The sequence below is a fragment of the Xiphophorus couchianus genome, chromosome 20 (assembly GCF_001444195.1).
Source record: "Xiphophorus couchianus chromosome 20, X_couchianus-1.0, whole genome shotgun sequence".
Classification (NCBI taxonomy): Eukaryota; Metazoa; Chordata; class Actinopteri; order Cyprinodontiformes; family Poeciliidae; genus Xiphophorus; species Xiphophorus couchianus.
The window spans coordinates 29,680,230-29,696,690 of NC_040247.1; the positions used below are offsets into that span (position 1 = coordinate 29,680,230).

The following is a 16,461-nucleotide window of genomic DNA, read 5'->3' on the forward strand; positions in this document are numbered from 1 at the left end:
TCAAAAACTAACACACAACACTTTCCCTTAATAAAGGAATCAATATCTGAAAAGAGCTTTTTCTATTTACTCAAGTCATCTTTGTCAGATATTAAAATGTGTTAGATGATCTGAAACATTTAGTGTGACAACAAAAAAGGAAACAAAAAACAGAAGGCCAGTGAGGGGGTAGATACTTTCTGCCTGGAGCCTTCAGGGGCATGTTAGGGGAAAGAAAAAAAAGAATGAGTGTGATGATACTGAAAACGAGGCGAGTAGATTTTAATCAAGATAGAGAACACACTAAAGATAAGGCAATAAAGCAGTAATGTCATAAGCTTTAAAGTTTTAATCTAAAGCATTTTCATAGAAGCAAAGACTGAAGCAGATAGAAATTGTAAATGTAACCTGTAAATGAACCTAGTAGAAACAATGGATCAAGACTCAGAAAGAAAAGTCTTGTCAGAGAACCAACTCTTCAGTGGAGTTATTTTCTGCACTTAATGGTTTCTGCTCCCATCTAATGATGATTGTTTGTGCCATACCAGAGGCATAAAACTCTTAAACCTCCAAATTTCTCCATTTTACTCAAATGTGTGGTCCATGCTAGTTTACAATCTCTACATCTTGTTTGTTGCAGCCAAAACATAACAACAGCATCTGATGAAATCGTGCTTAGCATAGCCTGGTCAATTCTCTCAAAACTATTAGGAGGAATCACACACAATAGATTGTATTTTCTTTTTTGGGGGGAGGAACATTTGAAAAGTTTGCTCAAAATTCTTATGATTTAATTGTAACTGGTCACTGGAACAAATTATCTTAAGAGGAGAAGAAAAGCAGAAAACATTGTTTTCAAGAAGATGATTATAACAGCTGATTATAAATGAATACCAACCCTCAGGAAGGCATCCAGAGAGCCGTTCTCCATGTACTCAGTGATGATCATCACCGGTTTACCTGGACATACACACAGAAATATTCAGCCTTCACATCCAAAGCTTGTAACGTTTATTAGCACAAAATATAAAAAGCAGGGATGCACTTTTCACTACTTCTTCACTTACGATACCAAATCCATCGGGCGATAACTAACAGCTGAATTCACTCCTTTTTTTGAACTCAGACATAAATGTGCTGAATTATACAGTTATCTGCTGACTGCACAACTACAGCACATTTAAACACACCAACAGCTTCACAAACTTGGTCAAACACGTAAAAACAACTTTCATTTGTTCAGCCAGTGCATTTAGGAGAAGAACAGCCAATGGAAAATAAATATTAAAGAAACTGAAATTGACTAGCAACAGGTTGACTATTTGGGTCAAACATGTCAAAGTAAACCGAAACAAACCTTTCAACTGGTTCAGAAAGTGAAATTCTAAATATAATATAACATAAATAGTAAAGCATGACATTGCTCAGAGCACAAAACACAAAATTACACTAAATAGATCTGACCTTATGGATCGGGAACATTGTCACGATTCTTTATCTAGAATTTTGTTTTCAACAGTCATAAAATTGCAGCTCTCCTTCTGCCAACAATCGCCCTAAGACTCCATCCCAACCGCAAGGACGGAGTCCTCTCTTGCCCGCTGTCCTGTTGCTATGGATACCTGACCTCAGGAAATTGGCAATATTGCTTAAGAGTAACTTAAAGTAGATAACAAAACATTTCTTAAAAGGGTTTCCAAAAATTTTATTTTCTTTCACTTGCATAAATTGTGTTGAGTCTTGGCTTTACTTCATATAGCGTCACATTGATTGAAGACTGTGGCCCTTTATTTTTTTAATTTACTAAACGCTATTATGTAAGGTACATGGGAAGGTGATGTTGGAGCGTTAATTTCTAATGACCGGGTCTTTTGCTGCTTTTCAAATGAAGGGCTGATATTTGTCTAACTTCTCTGCCACACAATGTTTTTTTTTATTACATGACTTGTGGTAATTGTTGCACTGGATCATAGTTTAGGGATTAGAGAATGACCCCTATTCTGTGCATTCAGAGTCTTTTCAAGCTGTTTTGACAGACATGTTTTCCTTTTCCTTCCACTTTGCAATTATCCACTACTTTGTGTTATCCCAATGAAATTTAATACAACAACTTATGGTTTAAATCCGACAAACTGCAAGAGGATTTAAGCGGTAAGACTACCTGTTTGGCACACTAAGCATCTTTTTTGTGCAGCACCTCCTGGCTAATATATTGACAAATGGATGGAGTGTTTTGGCGTCAGCGTACTGTGAGTTACCACCCCTTCCAGTCGGATAACGTTTGGATGATCAAACTGGGCCATGATGGATGCTTCAGCTAGGAAGTCCCTCTTCTGTTTCTCAGTGTATCCTGCCTTCAGCGTCTTCAGCGCCACAGGAATGTCTCGTTTCCCAGGAAGCCTCATCCGTCCGTAACACACCTCTCCGAATTCTCCTGAAATCATGACAAAAAAGTGACAGCGGAGTATTTTTCAAATACTCCGGAAAATGTTTCCGTTTCAATAAGTGAAACTCTTGGAAAAAATAAACATTAGTTTCTAAGAACATACGAATAATAAAATTTGAGAATTGTGAAGAGTTTGGACGAAGACGTACTGATACTGGTGAGCTGGATGTCAAAAAGACTCCACAAAACCAGTACACTAAGTGTTAAAATTATAGTCTGCAGCTAAAAAATACGCAGTACATTGTAACTAGGTTCATATTATGAAATTTGGACTTTAAACATCTCCCAATGTACTGAATATGGACTCTGATAAGATTGTACCGATTGCAGTTTTCTGGCCGATCGTTGATTACCAATTTTCAAAATGCCTGTCAATTCTGATTTTGTCCGATACAAATATTTTTTTTTGTCTGAAATGTGGCTAAATACAGCAATAAAGCCCCTGAGTTGGCAACAGTGGGGCGACTGTTGTTAACTGCAAACATTCAGACATGACCTGGTGGGCGGGGCTAACAGTCAAACCTCTCAGGGGAGCAGAAGAGGACAGTGGTTGATCTTGGACTTTTGCAAAGGTAGATAAGATCAGGGGAAAAGATCAGCTTAACATGTAAGTATCGGCCAATCACCAATCTCCCAAAATTAAAGAAATCGGCACCGATAAATCAGTGCATGCCCAGCTTTACCCTCACCCATTCTACAGCCGGTTTTATGAATGAGACTGTCAATTAATTTGCTTTCTAAGGTAAGAGACAGAGATAGACTTCAAGCCTGAGTTTCACATAGCAAATACAGGAGCTAAGTATAACTTGCTTCTTATCTTGCAGTCAGGAGAGCTCTGATTTCCACGTTGTGTGTCTGTGTGTAGCTACAGCAGTCATATTGTGGAGCTGACACAGTGTTAGTATTCCCTGCCTGGCTGCTGAGCTGTGACTGACGGCTCCACGCAACGCTCTGATTCCACTCTGCCATCCTCCTCTCTGCTGCACCCTGCAGCCTTTTACACCGGCCAATGATTTTAAGTTAGCCTACTCAATGAGTCTTACTCTCTGTGTGTGTGCCTCCGTGTTTGTCTCTGGGTGTGTGTGCGAGCCCATGTTTTTGTTTTTTTTTCACCTGAGCCGATAATTTTCTCAATCTTGATCCTGGAAGCTTCAATTTCTCTGGCAAATTCGTGGACCGCCTGGCAGGGGTCCTCGTACGTGTGCGGGTCGATATAGAACCTCGCGTCGGGGAATGACACTAAGATAAACAACATTAGCATTTGGTCACATAGCGGAGGACGGGAGCGGCTTCACATCTGAGCCCGAGTCGCTGGAGCGCACCGGGAAAACCTGATGAAAGGACCGGCAGAGAGACAGAAGGAGAGAACACAAACAGACAGGGGAGGAGGAGAGTGGCCTCCTGCAAGCACAGGCTGATGAAAGCTGTTTGCTCTGAGGATTTCATTTATTATATGTGGATGAAAATGCAATCCCTTTAAAGGGGCAGTATTATGTAAAATCGACTTTTTTTAGCTTTACATCATGTTATAATGTTATTCCCTCATCAAAAACATACCTGAAGTGTTGCCTTCATTCTTTCATGCATGTTTGAGAAATCCTTTAATATCCATGGCAACCACTCACTGTGCAAAATCCCTGATTGGGCCTAGCTCCGCCTTTGAGGTGCAGCTCCTTCTCAGAGATGCAGTTTCCAAACTTCTGCTTCACAGAGCAGCTCAGATCCTTCAGACTAGCCCAGCAGTAATTAGCAAACACCTGGTGGATCTGCACATCTGTTGAGCTCAATATAAGAGCTACTTCTTAGTCAAACACTGGTAACAATATTGTTAAAGAGCTAATAATGGAGCCGTGTTGTGATGATTTCCTAGGGACAGAGTTTCAGAAAGAGCAGGAGTTTTTAAAGCAACAGAGGGCCAATTTCAAAGTGTTAAATTAGGAAGTCAAACATTTTTAAAGTCATATTTATTTGACCTATGCAACTGAAGTTAACATAGTTACTTGATTGTGCTATAAAATGATTATATGCCTGGAAAACACAATACTGCCCCTTTAAGAAATGTGTTGTAATTTGTTACTAGTGACAACTGAGGAATGTAGTAAACATACCGTGACCATTCTGGTAATGCATCTTTTCCTCATCGGAGTCCTGGAACGCTTTGCTGTAGCCACAGTGTCTATACACACACACACACACCCATCCGCGCACGCACACACACATACACCCCCACAGACATAGAGGCACACACAGAAACATACAGAGCGATGAATACAGGACAGCACAGCTACATTTCAAGTATCACAAAAATACATAATACAAAATCCAAACTGCTGTCCAAAATTCTCAATGTTTACCAACATCTTGTCTCATATCAGCCAAGTTTTCTGTACCGGCTTGTTTTATGAGCTGGATGTAACAGTTACACCCCTAGTAAGGATTGTTAGTATTTAAAATTGCAGTATGAAACTTTTATTTAAAAAAAATATATATAATAGTGGGACCTGTCAATATGTCGTGTTAGTTTGATATGTTCCCTGAAAAAAAATAAAAAATTGAGATCCTCTGCCTTCTCCCAGTACTAAATAGAAACAACCAATCAGAGCAAGGAGGCGGGTCTTAGCGTGGCGGTGAATCACCACATGCAGCTCTCTTTCTGTCTTTCTGTCATGAATGCTAAGACTAGTTAGCATGGCCACCAATGATGGTGGATAAACTGTTTTTCTGTAATGCCATTGGCACATTTAGCAGCAAGTACATGGTTTGATTGACAGCACTAAGCCCCTCCTTCTCTGATTGGTTGTTTTGGTTGGGAGCAGTGCATTTCTTCAGATAGCAAGAGCAGCTCATAGAGGTGGAGGAGATGGATCTTTTCACAGATTACGTGTCTCGCAACCTGCTGTCACGACATGGTGGCAGTTTCAACACATCTAATTATTTTTCATAGATGCTACATACTGCACCTCTGAAGAAAAAAAGCTTGTATGAATTATTTACTAAAAAGAATAATAATTTTAAAAAAAGACAGGAGAACTTGTTCACTCAAACACATTCAGAGGTTGCCAGCAGATGCGTTGTTTCTACACATGTCCTCATTTACATGTACGGCACTTAGATGCAGAAAGCTTCAGGTCCTGTTCTTGTCCTGTTGTTTCTGTCTTTTTGAACATTAAGGAACATTTTAAATACGCAAGGAACCTTTGGAAAAACTGTGTAAAACTGTTAGAACATAAAACCTCCTTGATGATGACTCGCTTTAATTTATTTACAGTTATGAACTGAGAGCTCGCAGCCTGCTGTTGGCAGTCTGAGGGAGCTTTTCGTAAATTCATGGACCAGTAGTCCATTTTCCTTCACGCCAGCATAAGTGACGCAGTTATTCATCGATCCCTTTGACTGGCAGCATGTGTTGCATCTGCTAAACTGGACCATTCTAAAAACCGTGCCTTGGTTTGAATAACATCCTTATGTCCTCAGAGTTATAGTAGATTTCTTTCCTCTAACAAAGTTAATTTAATAAACGTAATATGCATAAAACTGTGAACCAATTCAGGTAATTAAATGTAATTATTTGCTACAAATCTACTAAGTTGTAAGAGGGAGACATTAGAGTAAAAAGGAGAAGGAGGAGGAAGCTGATGGCGGGCGTGGAAACACTGGAAGGTAGTAATTAAATTCTCAATGAGTTGGGAAATTAGTTGTGTGAGACAAAAGAAATGGATAGATTTTGAACCTCTTTCATCCTTTACAACTTATTAAGTCCAGCTCCATGGAAGCGGCAGTAAAAATGTCTGCCGTTGATTATCAGGGGTGTAACAGTACTTCTAGATCATCAGACAAGATTAAACCCAACACAGGATTCACGGCGCAGGACCAGTCACAAAACATTTTTGGGGAAAAACTGAGAATAATCCTTTTGATTTCTCACAAAATTTGACATCACAAATCATGCAAAGATCATATGCAACATACTATAATCCAGATGTTTCTGTATGTGGGTTTTTATGCCCGTCAAATTATTTTGCCCCTTCCACAAGGTTTCTACAGGCAGAAGACTTCATGAATCTCAATCTGAAATCACAAACTGTGTATCAAAGAATCTTTAGTCCAGTTTGGATTTGATCAGTCTAAGCATTTTAAATTTTGAACTAGAGACAATCAAATGCAGCACAGACTGATTAAAAAGTTTGACCTTTAGTTTTCTTGAAACCCCAAAGCAGATGCTCACCTTAGACTTTAGTGGCAGTATTGTCACAGTGCATTCAATCAGTTTGTCACTTTTGTTAGCTTTTTTTCCTCATCTTCTCTGTCAATTTTTGGTATTGTTTTTGTCGCAATTCCAAATCTGCATTGGCTGGATTTAGAATCTATAGACACAATGTAATGAAGTTACAATGTTGTTTTTTAAATTTTCATAATTAATTATTTGTACTCTTTAAGTTTCATTGAGTCTGGTTTGGTCCAGTGACCTAATGTCGCCTCAACACCTTGTTTCCTTTTTCACAGTCTTCATTTGTTGAGGAAAAATAAGATTAATTAATAGGAAAAAATATTTTTTAATCTGAATTTCCAATGCAGAAGTCCAATGTAATCTGTAAATAAAAACCACAACACTTTTTTCTAGTTGTGTGTTTTTTTTGTTCTTTTAACGGAGTTGCTAGGGAGAAAAAACATAGTGACAAAGTTGCTAAGTTGGCAACAGTGAGGCCTAAGTTGCAGTTGTTAGTTATGGAAGCCAATAAACACAAAAGGGAAAACTCAAAAGTTACTTTCCTACTTTTTGAACGTAGAGAGTGTGTCAAGCTGAAAGGACACACCTTATCTTTTTATAGAAGAAACTTCCATCAGATTAAGTCCCATTGTGATAGCAACGGAACGATGGTCCACAAGACAAAAGCTACGTTGACACAACAGGTAAATGCAACACATATCTGGCATTGGCAGTCTGAACGACCCAATTCCAATCTTCTCACCCCCCTCCAAAAAAAATCTGACCCGTGCCACTTCCATAGTGGTACCTAAATCAGATATGTATCCGATTGTTTGCAAGGAGCTTGAAGTCTGAACGGTCAGGTCGCATTTAATCCAACTTTTATGTTCTCGGTGCGAGACGTGTCATAATTCTGCAGCAGAAGAAGTCAGACGCAGGAACTCCAGATGCAAACAATGGCTGAAAATTAGAATGACAAAAGAAGTCTGTGTCACATCCCAGCCTCACCACTGTTGGCTCCGACTACACATCCAGACAGACTTCTCTACACAAGCAGCAGTCAATGCTCCACTAAAAGCTGCTGCTATTAGTTGTGATTTCTTTTTATCAGCTTCCTTCATCTTGTTGTGATCTTGTGGCGATGCTGTCGTCTCTCACTGCTCAACGACTGTAAATTTGATCAATATAAGGTGGTGTCCATTATTTCTGCACTCCTATGTCATGTCTGTGTTGCCAGTCTTAAACTGTTCACACAGAAGTCAGATTGCAGCCGCATTTAATTAGTAGTATGAACAACTACGTAAAACAAGGCAAAGCAAGGAGCAGGAAATTTGGAATAGAGCAGAAAGACCTGCTGTGTCAACGTAGCCACACTCAAACTATATTAAGAACCTGAGTGTTTAAATAACACCAGATCTTCTACGTTCTTACTTAAAGATTGTCATTTCAATTTCCCTTTCCTCAGTTTTACAGCATCTCTCATTTTACTCGCAGCCAATGATTCCTGTGGTAAAACAAGGCGTCATTTATAAAGTGCACACAGAACATTCGATCAAACACACGAAGAGAGACAGTAGCATAAGAAAGTGTTCCACACACAGCAGCGACGGGTAGTGTGGTAAAGTGTAGCCTTGCCGTTTCCTGCAGATGATGATGGCCAGGAAGACGACCAGGCCGGACACCAGGGCCATGGAGATCCAGATGATGGTCATAGTGTTGTAACGCAAAGGAGCTGCAGAGACACAAACCGCCGGCGATTAGCTGAGGAAAGGCTGCAACGGTCGACAGGTTACTGTTTACGCTGACGCTGGTGAAGACAGGTAGGTGTTTGAGTTTAATAAGAGTCTCAGAACTTTCTAATTACCTTGTGTTTGACTTTGAATGTTTGTCAGCAGCATTATGATTGCTCGCTGTTCTCCCTGGTAATTAAGTCTGTACTTAGAACTCATAAACTGCAACACGGTTAAAGAGAAGAAAATACAAACTAAACAAGCAGATGGAACCAAGAAGATTACAGTCTGCTTATGGCAAAATATAAACAGAAGCAGAAAAAAAAGAACATTCTTTAAATCCGGGTGGACCTGGCTTGTCATCGATTCTCAAATACATCTTGGTTATTCTAATGCATAATCATTCCTAGATCTAAACCGGTCCATTGTAGTGCTGGCTGTTACTGCAGCCAGTTGGAAGATCAGGTTTCCTGACAGCTTTTCTTGGCTTCATCCACCTTCCTTTAGTTGGTGTTTCCAGGGTTACGTACTGTACGGTGTAGTTTTGCAGTTGTTCTTTACTCTTTCTGGTTTTGGATGCCTGATTGAACAATGTGATGTTCAAGTTTGGGATATTGCTTTATAACCTAACTCTGCTTTAAACATTCTCCCCTAACCTGTCTGGTCTGCCCCTTGGTCTTCATGAGGATTTCAGTTCATTAATGTTCTTTATCTTTAATTACTCAAAACAGCTTCTGTGGTCCATCCATCCATTCTCTAACAGCCTTGTCCCTAATGGGGTCAGGAGGTGCTGGTGCCAATCTCCAGCTAACGTTCCAGGCGAGAGGCAGGTTGCCAGTCTGTCGCAGGGCAACACAGACACACACACACACACACACACACACACACACACACACACACACACACACACACGCACACACACACACACACACGCACACACACACACACACACACACACACACACACTCAGACCTAGGGAGAATTTAGAGAGACCAATTAACCTGACAGTCATGTTTTTGGACTGTGGGAGGAAGCCGGAGAACCCGGAATGCACCCAGCTTCTGTGGTCTATATCATAAAATTCCAACAAAATAAATTGATGTTTGCTAGCTCTAAAGGGACCATGCAGAACAACAGTCCTGTTTCTGCTCTCTGAACTAACTAAAAGTGTTATTCCAGGCAGTAATGGGGCTACTTAGCATTTTATTCATGATCTCTGGTGCTTATTGATTGGACAGCATGTTGCCTCCTCGGCTCTCTGATGGCCTGTTGGCTTCAGAGACAGAAAATGAGAATGAATCAGTATCGCTTAAAGGACGATAAGCTGGGAGTCCCATCATGCAGGAGTTGGAGTTTTACAGACCGACAGTCTGCCACATCTCATATTATGGAAATTGGTTATTTTAACAAAATAAAAATAAATAATAACACTTTGTAGTAGAGTTATGTTGTTCTCTCTCAGATGGAGTCCCCCATTAAAGCAATAAATCAAAAGAATAAGAAAACAACTCAGTGTTGAGGAGCTGAGTTGAAAGGAGAAACCACTGTTGTTTAGACAGCAGGGCCGGCCCAAGTCTTTTTGAGGCCCTAAGCAGGGGCCCCCTATACCAACATGTCAACACCAGATGCTTTATTATTCCTAAGCTACTCTATCTGTACATATCCACCATTATTAGCATCATTTGTAATTAGCTTACATCATACCAGTGTTATTATTGCTGTTGATTTTTACCTTACAGGAGCTACAAACTAAAAGATTATGAAGAGATTAACCATCATTTGTGTAACAATTATAAAAAAAATACAGAAATTGCTTTTCCATGTGCAATAGCATTTAATTTGTACTATTGAATGTTATTTTAAATATATATACATTTATTTATTTATTTTGAAAATACCGTATTTTCCGCACTATAAGGCGCACCACATTATAAGGCTCACTTTCAATGAATGGCCTATTTTAAAACTTTTTTCATATGTAAGGCGCATAGAATAGATGCTACAGTAGAGGCTGGGGTTACGTTATGCATCCATTAGATGGAGCTGTGCTAAAGGGAATGTCAACAAAACAGTCAGATAGGTCAGTCAAACTTTATTAATAGATTACAAACCAGCGTTCTGAAAACTCCTTTCATTCCCAAAATGAATAAACAGCTGTTTGATTATTTTCCCCGGGGTAAAGTCAGTGACGTGGTATTTTTGTGACACAGTTTATCTTTTAACAACAGCAAGGTATAACATATAGTGGAGGGGAAGTTTTCCTCGATTCAATAAACACGTAAAAACCAGTCTGATACTGTTACAGTAAATCAAACGTTAGTGCAATCACAATATATATCCACTTCTGCACCATTGATTCATTCATGTTAAATTCTCTCTCTGCTGCTCTGTTCCTGTGTTCTACTGCGTGACTGATCACGTTGAGCTTAAACTCTGCGTCGTAAGCGTGTCTCTTAATAGGAGCCATTTTAGGGTCTTTACACAAAACCCAGCGTGCACCGCGCGCTTCTTCTTCTACGGGGGAAATGAAGTCGGCGGCTGCTTACCGTACTTGCGAGACCTTTTTTGGCTCAATGTTGGTCCATATATAAGGCGCACCGGATTATAAGACGCACTCTGGACTTTTGAGAAAATTGAAGGTTTTTAGGTGCGCCTTATAGTGCGGAAAATACGGTACATAGAAAAGCAAGAAAGAAGAAAAAAACAATTAAAATTAAAAGAAATGATTATGCCCAATTGACATGCAATGTAATATCACATATAAATTTATGTAATATAAATTTAGTAAGGGGCACCAAGTTAGGGTGCGCCCTAACTTGGTGCTGTTAGGGGACACCCTGGTGGTCCTAAGCAGTCGCTTAACTTGTATATACCTTGGGCCGGCCCTGATTGACACAGTCACCGAAACCCAAACCTCTTGGTCATAATTTAAGTCAAAATTCCATATCTGTCCAGAGATCTTACTAAATTTCAGCTCATTTTTAGAGTATAGCTCCAAAAGATAATAATAAATTTAAGGTAGCGGTAGAAATATACATCTTACTACACTGTTTTCCCTCCACACTCATGATACTCTGAAAACTGTCTACATCAAACTCTAACATGTGTTTTTCCAGACTGCATAGGGACACTGAATTTTAAAGAAAGTCAAGAATGGCTCCCAAGTGGCAGGGCAGTCGAGCGGCTGCGTCCAGCAGCTGAGTTCTGGTCACCTGCTTTTCCAGTCTGGATCTCGACGTTCTGGCTGAAGCGTCCGCAGCCTGCTGACGTTCTGGCCCGAACCTGGAAGATGTACTTTGTCCCCGGCTTCAGCCCCGACACAAGAGCACTGGTGTTTCTAGTTTTTAGGGTGGAGTAACTCTGCTCTTCATTGTCCTGTCAGACAAACATAGAAAAATAAACTCAAGGTTCCAGAAATTTGGCTTGACTGTCACTATTTTGAACATACTACACGTTCTATGTGAAAACAGAAGATAGTTGAGACTTTCAGTGATAAGTTAGAGGACTAAAAGTTTACATTTTGGAACTAAAAAGTACAGCAATGAATCAAAATAACCCTACCACAGGTTTCCTTTTAGATATTGTAACCATAAATACAATGTCCTTCTTTTCTCAGAAGGTTCACTCTTGTACTCTTAGTTTACTCTCTGGTAGATGATCATTGTTAAAGGAAGCAAAACGTTCAACAAAACCAAAAAGAATAATGACACTCCATTAGAAAAGAATCCGCAATAAATTCTTGTGTACAAAACTGATTTTGTTTATATCACTTATGTAATATTTTGTATAATGATTACAACCTGGAAAAGTAATTAAAGTATATTAAAACGAATCCTTAAGAGCCCAAAAATGCCAGTGATAAACGTCTATTCAGTTCACTTTTATAGAGAAGACTCTTAATACGATCTGGATTAAAAATCCAGTAAATTATTCCTGTCACTGCTATCCTCACTTTGTAGACGCAGAGCGGGTTAAACAGTTACAAGAGGTGCTAGTGAGCTCCAAAATGAATGACTCATGCGTCTTTAGCAGGGATTTTGTCTTCATCGTGCTCAGCTAATGAGGAGCAGCAACGGACCACCGCCCTCCACATGACTCTGATTTGTTCTGTGAAGTTCTGGAGAAACCTTGAGAATACACACTGCTGACTGGTCCACTTAAAATCCTCACACACACGCACATACACACACACAACAGTGTCAGCCTCTGGGTGAAGATTAAGACGCAGAGCAAGAGACAAGCTAATCCTTCAGCCCTCCCCACACCAACCTGCTTGTTTGGCTATGAGACAGCAGGCTCCCAGGCTGCTCCTTCTGCAATTAGATGATTCCTATCGCCGCACGCACAAACACCCCGACACACACACACGCTCGCAGCAATTAGCTGATTGTGAGGTTTATGTGCCCAACAGCCGCTCGCTGTCACTGTCACTTCTGCTAAGTTGAAATCCACACTGCCTCGTCCTCCCTGTTCCTCTGCCTTTCGACCCCCATTTCCTTTCAATTAGTGGATCTGCCACCCGGATCCTTCTCCTGGACTAACTTGTTCGCTCCCTATCCGACTGCCACGGCTTGGATCTCCACTCAGATACGACTCTGGGCCTTCCAGCACCATGAGGTTACAGGTTTCAAGCTGGGGTATGTAGCTTTTATAAAACCTTTTTTTTTTTTTTTTTACATATTTATTGAAACTGTCAATATGTCATGACAGTATGGTGTGAGACATAATCTATTAAAACATTGAGCTGGGCCTTCTCCCTGAGCTCCCAATGCTAACTAGAAACAACCAATGAGAGCAAGGAGGAAGGTCTTCGTGCTGTCAGTCGCCTCTCTGTCTCTACCGGCTGTACTGAAGGTTTTCTTCCAGGATTCCTGTGTATTGAGCTCCATCCCACTTTCCAGAATCTCACAGGATGATGCAGCCACCACCGTGCTTCTCCAAGAGGATCAGCTGTGTTCTGGGTGATGTTCAGAGATACACATGATGTTTCTCATGTTGTTTCCAGGTTACATTTTGGTCACGTGATCTGACCAGGGCACCTTTTACCAAACGTTTGCTCTGTCCTTTCAATGGCTTCTGTCAAACTGCAATCAGCACTTCTTTGTTAAAAACCACAGTTTCCTCCAAATAATTATGCACCACTTTGAGTTGGTCTTTCAATCATAAGTGGAGTTTGTAACATGACAAAACAAAAGGCATATAAAGAGTTGTTCAAATCAGTATTTTTTTGCTGTTGCAGTGTGCGACTAACCCTCGACTTTTAGCTCAATACCTTCTCATAGTATTTGAGGTCGTATTCTAGGATGACTCCGTTGGGCTGGTCGGGTTCATGCCACATCAGAGTCACGCTGTTCTGACTGGCGTTCTCCTGGCGGATGGATAACACTTCCGAGGGGGCTGCAGAGCAAACAGGACTGATCAGGACGCACGAAAAGTCCAAAAAACAGTGTTACAACACAGAGCTCCGTCTGGGATCACGTTAATGCTCCGCTGGGCAGAACATGAAACTTATGTCAGTGACAGCCAGCTCAAACCAGTACAAAACGTAATGTTTGTTAGATACCTGTCTGAATCTGAAACCCTCATCAGCAGCAGAATATTGTCTCTCTTCCAGAAGAGCTAGAGAATGGACATTAATTATTCATGTTGATGTTTTCGAACCCCTGAAGGTTTGGACTGGGACGTGGTTTTCTTCAACAGATGAAGATAAATGGTTTAAATTCTCATTAGTTTGAATGTAAATCGTTTTTAAAGCGATTGAAAATGTAAACAAAGTCTGAGTGTGATTATTTACATTCTAATAATTGCTGGGAGGAAACTAAAAATGTCACATTTCATATTTTTGAAACGCAAAAGCACTCCTCTGCTGTGTAGGATTATGCAGGAACACAACAATATTTATAAAACTGCTCTGGTTAAGGAGAAGTAGAGAATACAGGACGCGCTAAAAGTTAGCTGGGCGTTCATATCTGCAACCTCGCCCTTCTTTTTCTCTCATTCGCTCTGTTTTCGTATAGGGCCCAAAGCAACAACATTTTGTTCAGCTTAAAGCTAGCTTCAGGTTAGCTTAAGGCCAGTATAAGGCTAGCTTAAGGTTAGCTTAAGGTTAATTTAAGACTAGCTTAAATCTAGCTTAAGGTTAGCTTAAATCTAGCTTAAGGTTAGCTTAAGGTTAACTTAAGACTAGCTTAAATCTAGCTTAAGGTTAGCTTCTGGCTAGGTCTGAGTACATGGTCAAGTTTTATGACTCTGTCCCAAAGTGGCAGACTCACCTGAGTCTGGATATCATTCATTCTTCTGATTTGATCCCCATTGTCTCATTAAGTATATGTACTTAATGAGACATATACTTTTCCATCAGTAGCTAGATTGCATCTCGGTAGTTAGAGAAAGGTTATGTACAGGATAATTCAGCTGTAAAGTTAGGCGATCATGTTTACAAATTCTCAGACTTAATTGGAAATAAGCGTTCTAGTGACCATTCCTTGTTGTTGTAAGGGTTCGGAGATTATTTCTTCACAAGAAACTGAGTTTGACTTATGATTCCAGAGATAATGGATGGTGCGCCGATTCAAATAAAGAAACTTTAACTTCACTAACAATTTCATTTATAATAAATTATTAATCTTAAATATTAAAAAAGTATAAGCCAAATTTTACCCTTACTTGAATCATTTTATTAGGAAGTATTGCTACTCTTACTTGAGTGAAATGTCTGGATTCTCTACACACACTGAATGAAAAACAATGCTTTAACCAAAAATTCACCAGATACAGACGCAGATTTTGTTAAAGTTGTATAAGTTTTTTAATTGAAAAAAAAAACTGATTTGGAAAAAAATTCTTTTGCCTGATTTTGTTATTTTTTTGTTACGTATATGAATTATTGTCATTTTGTTCCTTAAAATAGCTAAACGTTTCCACTTAACTTTACATTTTGGTCCATCTGATGATGTATTTTTAAATATTAAACGATCCATAATTTGATCAGTTACTCAGTACTTCTGTAGAGTTTTTACCAAATAAATGTTTTTACTAATGTCATTTCTTGGAAGGCTACTTTTTACTTTTACATGAGTGACAATATGTTGAAGTTGTTCTTCTCTTAATTGAGTCCAACCTTTGGGTACTCTGCCCACCTCTGCTCAATACTTGAGGTTAACTCCAAAGTGTTTGTGTGATTCCATATGTTTGCGTCAGGAACCCTACCTGCCTGGTTTGTTGTGATGTTGACCACAGTATACGGTGAAGCCTCGTTGCTCAGGTGTGTCACAGCATTCGTGGCCAGGATGCGGAAGGAGTAGTTGGTGTGGGCCACCAGGTTGAGCACCGTCACCCGGGACTCCGTCAGACCGCTCTGGCGTGGAATAAATCGGACCGCGGCGCTGCCGGAGCGCTCCACGATGCCCCCACCGCCCAGCCCGATGCTGGCCCCGCCGCCCACCTTCCCCCCACTGCTGCCTCCGGGGGAAGCTGTGCAGTCCTCACAGGGCCCGTCCCCTGAGCACCTCTGGCACAGTATGCTGTACTGCAGGTCGCTGCGTCCCCCGGTGTCCAGCGGCCGATCCCACTCTAAGACCACAGACGTCCCGTTGACTGAGGAGATGACGTTCACTGGAGCGGATGGAGGGCCTGGAGAAAAAAAGAGAGATTTACCGAAGGTTCAGCCTGGTGACCCGAGGGAGAGTGAAGTGTGATTAGTCTTTTTAATTTTTGATATATCTGAAATAATGCCAAACTGATTTTCTGTTTTATCCACAGTCTCCTCTCAAGATGTAAAACTCATTTTCTCCTTTTGCTTTACGCTGCTGTCGTTTTAGGCAGTTATGAAACACGGCGGGGAAACTTGAAACTGCTGCTCCAGCAAGTTACTCACCAGGTTGTTGCTAGGTAACCAAAGAGCGAGTGAACCCGTTGATGCCACCAACCTTGCTTAGCTGACTGTGAGAGTTTAAGCAGCTAAAGTCTTCCCTCTGCCTATGTCCCCCAGAATGCTGTGCAGTTCTATATTGGAGTTCAGTGAAGTAAACGAAAATTCTGTCATTGATGTTGATCACTTGTCTATCGCAATATTTCTTGTTACTGATTTGTTGCCCAGC

At 40.4% G+C, this 16,461-nt stretch overlaps 1 protein-coding gene across 4 annotated transcripts in view; it reads right to left on the bottom strand.

Annotated features, from left to right (window-relative positions):
- Positions 1-16,461, bottom strand: part of epha8 (eph receptor A8) — a 132,723-nt gene that overhangs the window by 14,455 nt on the left and 101,807 nt on the right. For 2 of the 4 annotated variants that reach the window (XM_028003336.1, XM_028003335.1), the window contains exons 8-15: positions 15,572-15,994; positions 13,635-13,759; positions 11,575-11,737; positions 8,232-8,364; positions 4,534-4,601; positions 3,539-3,664; positions 2,228-2,413; positions 878-939 (exon numbers count right to left, since the gene is read on the bottom strand). In XM_028003336.1, the coding sequence (XP_027859137.1) occupies positions 878-939; positions 2,228-2,413; positions 3,539-3,664; positions 4,534-4,601; positions 8,232-8,364; positions 11,575-11,737; positions 13,635-13,759; positions 15,572-15,994 (1,286 nt within the window). The remainder of the gene's footprint in view (positions 1-877; positions 940-2,227; positions 2,414-3,538; positions 3,665-4,533; positions 4,602-8,231; positions 8,365-11,574; positions 11,738-13,634; positions 13,760-15,571; positions 15,995-16,461) is intronic. The other 2 variants (XM_028003338.1, XM_028003337.1) reach the window with 1 other exon arrangement.